Here is a 10,341-nt window from a genome sequence, read left to right on the forward strand (position 1 = left end):
CATAAACATATAAAAGATGCTAACTATGCTAACTGTTCTAATATGTCCGCTAGTTGCCGGTTTTGGTTCACAACAGACTCCTCATCTGAGTCTGGGTCTGACTGAGGCTCAAACATGTACCTGAGTCTCTCCAATGTTCTAGTCTCTCCACGAACTATCTGGATATGCTCTGTTCTTTCACCACTAACTGAAACTTCGTCAGCACAGAGAGTGAGAGTTTACATTAGTACAGGCACTAACACCTTGTCAGCCACTGCCAGTTACAAGCTAACAAACAACACAACCAATTAACTACACTTACTGTTCTGATAACATCTTCTAGTCACCACTTTTGGTCACAATAATCTCCTGGTGCTGCGGTGGCGGGTGGGTCACAAGGCCTGATGCAGATTTTTTAATGAGGAAGTGAGCATAGACATGCTTCCAGCCCTAGTTTTTGATATTATTTTTATACTTATTTGTGGGAAAACCACATTAAACAAGATATTAATCATGGAGGAGTATTTTACATAGTTTAAAACATGTCTGGAGATGAAGTTTAAAAAGGCATGTAGGTAGTTTATTGTTCAGTTGGAAAACATTCTCCATATTATTTATGACATTTTCAAGCATTACAACCTGACAATCTCATACACTTGAACATCATAAGTAAACTCGATTGGTCATGAACAACTCGATGCTTCATATATGCATTCAGTACTATATAAACTTTGCAATACATAAATAACAATAACTGTGCGTCTCATATCAATATACACATTCAATACATAAATACATGTGTACAATGACACAGCATAGAAATATAACTTGATGCCTTATGAAATGGAAAATACACAGATTCCTTGCTTGATCATCACAATAAATCTTCCTGCAGAATTGCACAGATCTCTCACTAGAATACATGACGAGTCCTTCTGAATAAATGAGTGAGAACTCAGTCGGGTGTAATTCACAGTTGATAACATTCAGCGCATCCAATACCCTGTAATACAAGCCATGAACACAGTCACATGTTCTCAAGATAAGCTCACTGAACTTCACAGGTCAACAATGGGAGATGGAGTGACATCGGTGTGGGTGTGTGAGTTTGGCAAGCCATGTACATGTAGCTCATAACAAACATCTGGAACATCAAGACATGCGGATGCATGCAAGTGTTTGAGATTCTTGAAAATAATGATGTTGGTTTGAAAAGAGAAGTGACACTTTATATGCTGGTTGATTTTCAAAAGTGTTTCTGTCTCCTCACGCTGCGGATGCTCCTTCTTCCCTGAGCTGTCACTCACTTTGTGATCCACTATTAGCATTAGCATCTCTGCAGCTTCATCTTTGTCTCAGGTGTCAGTAGCCTCTGACTCCAGGAGGAGAGAGACTGCAGCTCTGCTTTCAGAACAGCATGCACACCTCCCTCCCCTGGCTGCCCCCCCCCTTTCTGAACCAACTGCTGACGGAGTGGCTGCGAGGGGTTCACCTGAAGGCCGCGCTGTGTGGTCCTGGACTTTGAAAGAAAAGCCAAACTGCTGACTCCTTTGACCGCTGGCTTTGAAATGGAGCTTGTTTTTATGACTCAGTTCTGCTATTAATAGCTCCACGCTGTTCACATGCCCCATTGAGAACAACACATCACGTGCCGGGTCATGGGGCTGGCAGCGGTGCTCAGAGCGCAAACCATCGGCAACTCACTCTGACTTTAGCAGAGGCTAAATTTACCTGACATTGGACAAGGTGGATGAGGTTTAAAGTAATGTGTGATGTGTGTGTGTGCTGGTGTTTATTGGATAATACTGTGAAAAATTAGGGAATGATAAAGGGTCAAGTGTTGAACTCAGCTGTCACTTTGAGTGCTTGGTTCCTGCTTTATGGCACATTCATAATGTTGAATTAAGACCTACTTCTTCACTACGCATGCACGAATGCTCATCAAACCCTTATGGCACCTTTCGTAAGGCATTTTTTGAAAGCCTTTGTCATATGTGTCGTCAGGGAAGAACACCAGGTGAGTCATGCCTGCACTACGATGTCGTTGATCATCTTAGCAACCATGCAATGACGAAGCTACAAACCGGGATACAGCTGAAGAGTGATACAGAACTTATTGTGTTCATGGACATTGCAGTGCAGCACAGGGTGCTTTGCTCTAGTTTGGTTGAGACAGTCCCAAAGCTATGGCCATGGCAGCAGCAAGGAGGGCAGAGCTGGCCAGGATCACCGCACTTCCCGACCGGAACACCTGCCTGCCATTCAAGGGCTGGACCGGCCTAAAAGTGCCCACCATTGGCTTTCCATCATGGAACTTGAGCTCGGAGAACGCCCGCAGCTGGAGGAACAAAATGTAAACACAAATTTTAGGCTCCAGTTCCTGGAACCCAAGATATTGAAAAAAACACAATTCACTTGAAATCCTTAAAACTTTCTGATCTTTTATCCTAACCTGATCCATGTTCAGAGGAATAGGATTCTCAAACAAAGTCCAAATCACAGCCTCAGTACACCCTGGGGTGGTCAGAGAGCCCTTGTAGCGATAGTAGGATGTCAGATTCTGCTCAGATGGGATCAGCTGAGTCAGGGAGACACCAGACAGAGATGTGTTGGCATCTGAGAACAGAAAAGCCACAGATGACGAATTAAGCAACAACATTATGCAGCCATGTTTTTAGTAAGTTATATTGAACTTCAATAATCTACCTACTTGTAGCTTTGATGTTTCGGAGAGCATTGACAATTGGGTCATACTTTCGGTTTCCGCTATTGGATTTCTGAAAATGGAAAGAAAAACATTTCAGCACTTTCATTTCAACTTTTTTTAAATAATTGTACTGTTAAATAATTTCAGCTAAACTGTATTAAAAATGGTTACCTCATAGAAAAACCCAAGGACTGCAACTCCTTCTGGGTCTGACAGTGCTGTTGTCAGATCAGTGTAATGATGCTTCATGTGAACAATGTGCAGCTGTGGATAAAATATCACTAAAGTTACAATTAAATACAGTTTTTTTACAAAATGTGTGCAGAACATATGCAGTCTAAATTAAGCAGCTGTTTATCAAAAACACTTAAAGTCTTTAAAAAAAGACGTTACTGATAACAATGATCAATCAATAAATTGCACAAAAAAGACCTAAAACATCAATAACTTGATCACACGAACACCAACTATTGTCTGTGTATCCAAAATCTGATAAAGCTTGTTTGTCTGTCTATAGAGCGCCATTGTTGTCCAGAAAACACATCAGGGAGCCACTGTTGCACTGGTCAATATGTTTCTTCATTATGATGAACATGTGCTCTGTAGTTTATTTTGAGTCCACTCTTAATAAGCCATCCTTTTGCATGAATACTCACTAATGTGTCCAATCCGCTGCTGAAAATAGTGCCCATCAGATACACCATTTACTGCTGTTTGAGCAACATGAGGGTTCGGCTGTTTTAAGAGGACGTTGAGCCTTTTTGAAAATGAAAACATATATGTTTCTGATTTGTTTTTAAAGATTTACGTCTTCAGTGGTAACAAATGGGCTTGGAGCTGAAAGCCACTGACTAAAGTATATTAAAAAGTTTATTTTATAGAGAAAGTCAGCCATTTAAATAGTTGATAACTCTAATTATTGGTTTGCTTTTGTGTGATCCAGATCAGTGTATCAGTGAACAGAGACAGGCTGTGTGTGTTTTGTAGGGTCAGTTTAAGATACCTCCATGGGATACTGCTCCCCATCGATGGTATGTTCGGAGCCAGGCCCTCCATTAGTGCCCCAGTGGAGGTGGAACTGTACAGCCTTGTAGATGGTCGGCAGGCCTCCACCTGAGATGGTGCTGAGATGAGGAACTCCGACCTGAACTGGTGGACACACACACCAGACATAAAGAGTTCAGACAGCAGCTTCAAAGCACCAGTGGCTTTTAGATGTTTAATGGAAAATATATTCACCTGAGTGGCCGTTGTTCTTGATTGTGCCTTTGAAGATCTGCTGGTAGTTGGTGAACTGGAAAGGAGTCAGACGCTCATCTTTCAAAGTCTTCCTGGTGACGATGTTGATGGGCGACTGGTATTTTCCTGCACAGTCGTTGTGGGCGTGGTTCCACTTCTCTGGTGCTAAAACAAGAAAACGCCAGTTGGGTGGACTGCTTACTGTTTTATGGCCTCTGATAAATTTCATCCTGGTTTCACATTGAAGTTTATGGTGCTTTTAGATCTTAGACAGCCACTTGATTTAAGTGGAATGAATTGTTGATACACAATTCACACATGGAGCACCACAGGGATCAGTCCTCAGTCCTTTACAATTCTTCATGTACATGTTGCACCTCAAATATTTCAAAAGCATCGTATCAGGATTCATTTTCATGAAGATGATTCTCAGATTTACATGTTCTTTGATTCTAGTAATATGATGCAACTCAGTAAACTACAGGGCTCTTGCACAGAGGTTAAAAACTGGTTTTCTTCCACCTTCCATACATCAAAGGTTATTACCATCAAACTTAGGGTCCTTGTCTTCAAACATAAAACCTCATTTCAGAAATCTCTGTGTTTCATTTCAAAACAGGCTGAATTTTGATAACTAAGATAATTGTCTGTCAATCCTGCCAATCTTAAATCTTTGTTTTTTAATTTTTTTTAATTAAAAAAAAAAAGTACTTATTTTTTTTGTAGTCTAGGCTTTTATCACATTCTGATTTGATTTCTGTAAACCTATATATTCCTGCCTGAATGGGTGCAACCTATCCAGACATCAGCTGGTTCAGGTGCTGGTTGCATCAGCAAAACTACACACAACATCCAACAGAAGAATGTATATAAACCAGAGGAGACTGGGACTGCCTGAGGAGAGCATGCAGGATATCTCTTTTCATATAAATCTCTCCCTTAAATTGTTTTATCCTGTGATTGTCATTGTTTAAATTGCTTCTTATTTGAATCTTAATTATATGTATGTTAGTTCACTTTCAATCTGTTGGTTTTATGTCTTTTGTGAAAAATGTTGTTATTTGCCCTCAGAAAGGGTCATAAAGTTGTTATTTTCGTTTAAATAAAATGTTAGACCATGTGTAATTAAATAAGCTTACCGTTGCACTCATGATCACAGGTGAACTGGGACTGATAGCACCAATCTGAAACACAGAGAATGAAATATATTATTTTAAGAAAAGGTTTTCATTGACAACGTACTCGCAGTCGCACACCTCTGTCAACAGCAAATAAACACACACACGTGTTTGTGTGGCTGGCAACCATCCAGCTAGATTTTATGTGTATTTACAAATGTGCCATTTTATCAATAGTTTATTATTATTTTTCATTAATGCAAACAGTGAATTGTTCTCCCAGTGGTTTAAGTCAACTGTTATTCCTGACCATACAAACCCTCTAATACACAGGAACTGTCTTCCTATTCACAAAAACGCTGGTGTTTGTGCTTTATCTTTCCGTGCTATCAGAATAAACAGAGAGCCAATCTTTTGCATCAGCGAGGTCCTGTTCTCACATGTTTGTCTGAGGGTTTATTAATATTTCACAATTGGTTTGCATGTTTCCACCCCGTTCTCAGAGACAAATATCTGCAGCTATCTCTCAAATCAAATATTTATGAAAAACACACATACCATTGAAAAAATATGGGGTGGGCCTCCTGCTCTGTTATTAGAATTGTATGAGGACCCCTCCTGGTGTTTGTTAAGGAAGTCAGTGCTTGGTTTCTTTGCCATGTTGGTAAGCCTTTTCCTCCTGCTCTGGCATGATAATGGGTACTGAAAATAAACGAAGCAGGGGGGCAAGCATTTGCAGTGGGGGTTGGGATGGGGGTGTTCAGATTGTTATTCACTAGTACCATCATATTGGTCCGAGTAAATAAAGTGACAATTTTTTGTTTGTATTTATTTATTAATAAAGCTTTTGCTAAAGCTGTGAGTGGAGCGTGAACCAGCAGAAGGAAAAAACAAATGACTCACTGCAGTCTGATACCGAGGGTACGGAAAGATTAGGATACATTTCAAACCTTGACTCACTTTGATTTGCAAAGTCACTTTTCAGAGATCTGCACTGAGGCCACAGCTAAAATCAGCCTTATCATAGGACGACGTTTGAGTTCTCCAGATATAAGATTTATCAGTTACATCTGTTTTCTGTGCTAATGACATGATAATATCAGCCATTAGTCATGACCTTGATGGGAGATACTTGAAAAAATTGCTCATGTTAAAGGTTGAATTCTGCCAGATTATGTTTTCTCATGTTTTACATACAGTTACTCATGTACTTTACTGTAAGTACAAATTTAAAGTACTTGTAGGCTACTTTACTATAGTGTTTCCATTTAATGCCACTTTGTACTTCAACTCCAGGGAAAATATAAATTTTTTTACTCCTCCGCATTTATTCGTCAGCTATAGTTACTTGTTACTCAACCAAGATTTTTCATACAGAACATTCGATGAGTTCATGAAGTATTACAGTATGTAGAGTTTTAGATTCAACAAACTGACAGGATTATAAAGTAGTTAAAAGTTGGTTTCACCTCCACCAACTACAACAGTATGACCTGATATATAAGTACAACAATAACGGGAGCCATTCCTCTGCACTTTTAAACGAGTATTTTTACAGTGTGGTAATTGTAGTTTTACTCATGTAGAGAATCTGAAAACTTCCTCCATCACTGTCTGTGAGGAGAAATACTTTTTTTTATGGCTCAGTCGCTTGCTTCCATCCCAGCCAATCAGATCTCTGTCCGCGCAGTTCTTGACCAATCGACGCTTGGCTTTGATCTTTTGTGCGGCGCAGAGCGAATGAGCAATATGAATGAGTTTTGATTGATCTGCGAGCTCTGCCGGGACAGCAAAGTGAGGAAACCGTCAAGAAGAAAACAAAAGGCAGCCAGAGGAAAGCAAGTAGGCCACGCCTGCCTGCACGTCGGCGGGAGCTGAAAACGTAAAGTGAGTGCACGCTGACGCGGAGACGGAGCTTTTCATGCCATTGTGTTGTGAGCACCGTGTCGAGCCAGACATGAACTGTGCGCTGCAGAGGCTGCACCTCACACACAGACACGGATCAAAGAAAAAGGGCAGATGGTGCCCGTGTGCCTCCCCATGTGCCAAAACAGCTCTCCGGTTTTGAGATGAGGTGAAAACATCTCAGGAACAAGAACTCAGGAACAGTTTCGTTATTCTGGGGCCAGTGGCCTCACAAGACAGAAAAAAAAGAGAATTTAAGCGTCCTGATCAGGTTTCCCTCCCTCACCGCAGACACACGCACGTTTTCTCTCTCACTCCTGTGCGTCCAGCTGCGGGTCCAACCCGCTGCGGCTGCAGGGCGCACAGAGCGCTGAGCGGAGCATCCAGCTCTCTGAAAAGAGCCACTGAGAGTTTGGAGCCTCTGGATTGGTGCTTTATCTTAAAGTCTTAATAAGTAAACAGACACTAAAAATCCCAGTTAGAGCCAGACACAGGAAACATAAATACGTGGGCTAAGTGAGGCAGCTGTTATTAATATGTCTTAGAGCTTTTAACGAGGCTACATTAGAAGCGTCCCTGTGGCAAACACATGGCCTGCGACCAAAACAACACCAGTTATTCTGCTCTGTTCATCACTGATGAGGGGCTTAATTGGATTAGGTTAATGGGATTCTAGGTGGTATGAAACATTTATTATTAACGGCGAATACGATCCCATTTTAGAGACAGATTGAAGAGATGTAGCTTATTTGTAGTTGGTAAGAAAAACGAAAGAGGGGAGCGTTGGTGAAATTTCCCTTGTGAACCTATGACCAATATCTGAGCAGCACTGACCAAAATAGCCTCGTCATTTATCAAGCAATCATGTTTGCCGCTAATTTGCTCCATCGCAGCATCGGTGCCAAACCGCGGGGCTTTTACTGTGAAATTAACGCCTCGGAATCAGCCGCTGAGGATTTGGAGACATTGGCGCTGCGCAGCTTGACGCGTCCCTCTGCGGCAGCAAGGACGCAAACGTCTGTCATTGGCTCAGCGTGGATCTGAGCAGGTGTGCGGGAGAGAGAGAGAGAGGGGGAGAGAGGGAGAGAGAGGGAGAGAGAGAGAGAGGGAGGGAGAGAGGGAGAGAGAGGGAGAGAGAGAGAGAGGGAGGGAGAGAGGGAGAGGGAGAGAGCCCGAAACACAGAGGCTCAGGGAGAATTTCAGCTCGGTGTGATCCGCCTGCTTCAGTTGATACAGGATCTCTGCATCCTGTCATGCCCCTGCACAGGGGGCTCTGTGGTGTGGGCGCAAGGTGCAGATGAGTGGGACACACGGAGCGGAGCCCGGGGCCTCATCAGTGTGAGGGACAGTGACGCGGGGGGAGCCTCGCTTCCACCTGGGGAGCTGTGGCTCTTCACTGACTCCGTCTTTTTTTTTTTTTTTTTTATCTCTCTCTGCCTTTTTAAAATCTATTTTTGGATTTCTGTCTCTTTAGATTCTTGGGATTCCGCAATGTATGAACTTTCTGACGGAATAAAGTGACCGGCACAGTTGGAGAAAACTGGTAAAAAGCAACTTGACCTTGATGATCTCACCGAGAAGCTTTCTGATGTTCTCATTTATTCCGTATTGTTTAGTGTTTAATGCATCAAACATCCTCCCTTAATCCAGTAACCAATCAGTTCTATGCTTACATGTGAAATAACCCCAGAGATTTCGATCAAAAATTAGATAACATGAGAAACAGATATTAAAAGACAGATTAGATCTTTTTAAAGAAAAAAAGCAAACATTACCAGATATTATTGATAATATTAGAAAATAAAAATCTCCTTATTCAGTTAATTGTCCCCGTTTTTTCACAATATCCACTGCCTATATTTGACACCTGTACAAAGGCTAAAGAGATTAAGATAAAGCTATCTGTTTTTTTAATGTGAGCATCACATATTTCCCAGTAATGAATGAAAACACACTGACCTCCTGCTCCTGTGCAGGCGCTCCAGAGGGATGCCAGGAGAACGGGCAGGATCAGCTGCTGCATCTTGGAGCGTCTCTGTCTCGACCGAGTGAAGGCAGCAGCGCAGGGACTTGTTTTTTACCAATGTGATCGCATTCTTGCAGGGGGTCTTATACTTATCTATCAGCATACCCCCGACAGCAAAGAAAGAGTGGCCCCTCCCCCTTCGGGCATCGCCTCCAATAAAGCTCCACTGATAAGAGCTCCAACGGGGGGGGGGGGGGGGGGGGCAATCAATGGGCTCCTGCTGTGCAAGAGCCAAATCTAATGCGATCATTACCATCATGGTGTCGATAGCCGAACACTTCCTGATGATTTGAGAGGGAACTGTGGCGATAGGGGGAAATCAGATGGGGGGTAATGATCAATGTGGGAAGCTGATTGCTCCACAGGTAATTCCAAGGTGGCCCCTTAAAGAGAGCGGCGTGAGAGGAATATGATGATTGGGATTGAACCTGAGACCATCATCTCTTATTAAATCACTGAATTTCACAGTGTAGCCTCCATCACACAGTCTGTACCTGCTTGTTCCAGCTCTTCACTCTGATGTTTTCATTAAATGAAATATTCAAACCCAAGGATCCGCGTTTTTTTTGGTGTGTTTTTGTTTTGTTGTTTATTGAAGATGTCAGGTGCGTCATTTATCAGGTCAGTGGTGAAAGAAGCATTCAAATAATTTACTTAAGAAAAAGTAGCATGGATCTAAACAACAAAATGTGCCTAAAATATCACGTTAAGTACAACTGATACTAATATCAAGTATACTGAATGGGTCCTGTCAGTGTTATATTATTATTTTATTGGATTTATTATTGATTTATTGATTTATTCATATATTAATATGTAAGAGGGACTTAAATGTTGAATTTGGAGCTGATTGTGACTAATTAATCTACAGCTGTGTAGTTTGATCAATAATAATGCATCATATTATTATGAACTCATATTTTACTCTGAAAAGTAACCACAGCGGTTTAAAGAATGTAGTAAAGAGTGAAGTAGAAGAACAAAGTAGCATAAAGAAGAACCACTCAACTGCAAGTATGTCAAAATGATACTGAAGTGCTTGAGCAAATTTACTCAAAATGTGGTCAGACATATCTGGTATCTTGTAGGAAAAGGTGGGATCGACACACGTCAGCATAAAGACAAAGTTTTGTAGGTTTGAACAGCATGAGACTCACACCACACACACTCACACACACCTTCACCCCAGAGCCTCGTTCCTAAAAGGACATATCTGGTGAAATTTTTTCTGTCCAGTCAGTGCAGAGGTTTGCAAAAAAAAAAAAAAAAAAAAAGAATCTCAAAATCTCACCTCAACTTTTCCTCAGAAAAGTTGGAGCAGTGTATTTGGAGCAGGTGGAGGCCTAGAATACCCTCAGTGTGAATTA

At 41.5% G+C, this 10,341-nt stretch overlaps 1 protein-coding gene across 1 annotated transcript; it reads right to left on the minus strand.

The window, feature by feature from the left end:
- Positions 1 to 537: 537 nt before the first annotated feature.
- On the minus strand, positions 538 to 9,045 carry ca4a (carbonic anhydrase IV a). Its single transcript, XM_071461346.1, has 8 exons — positions 8,908 to 9,045; positions 5,065 to 5,109; positions 3,926 to 4,090; positions 3,690 to 3,835; positions 2,858 to 2,950; positions 2,690 to 2,756; positions 2,432 to 2,595; positions 538 to 2,317 (listed from the first exon to the last, which is right to left on the minus strand). The coding sequence occupies exons 1-8, from the start codon at positions 8,969 to 8,971 to the stop codon at positions 2,138 to 2,140; spliced, it is 924 nt and encodes a 307-aa protein (XP_071317447.1). The 5' UTR covers positions 8,972 to 9,045; the 3' UTR covers positions 538 to 2,137.
- Positions 9,046 to 10,341: the final 1,296 nt, after the last annotated feature.

Source organism: Trachinotus anak, unplaced genomic scaffold (assembly GCF_046630095.1).
Source record: "Trachinotus anak isolate AG129_WGS33_773 ecotype Australia unplaced genomic scaffold, CSIRO_AGI_Tana_v1 ptg000024l, whole genome shotgun sequence".
In the NCBI taxonomy this organism is placed as follows: domain Eukaryota; kingdom Metazoa; phylum Chordata; class Actinopteri; order Carangiformes; family Carangidae; genus Trachinotus; species Trachinotus anak.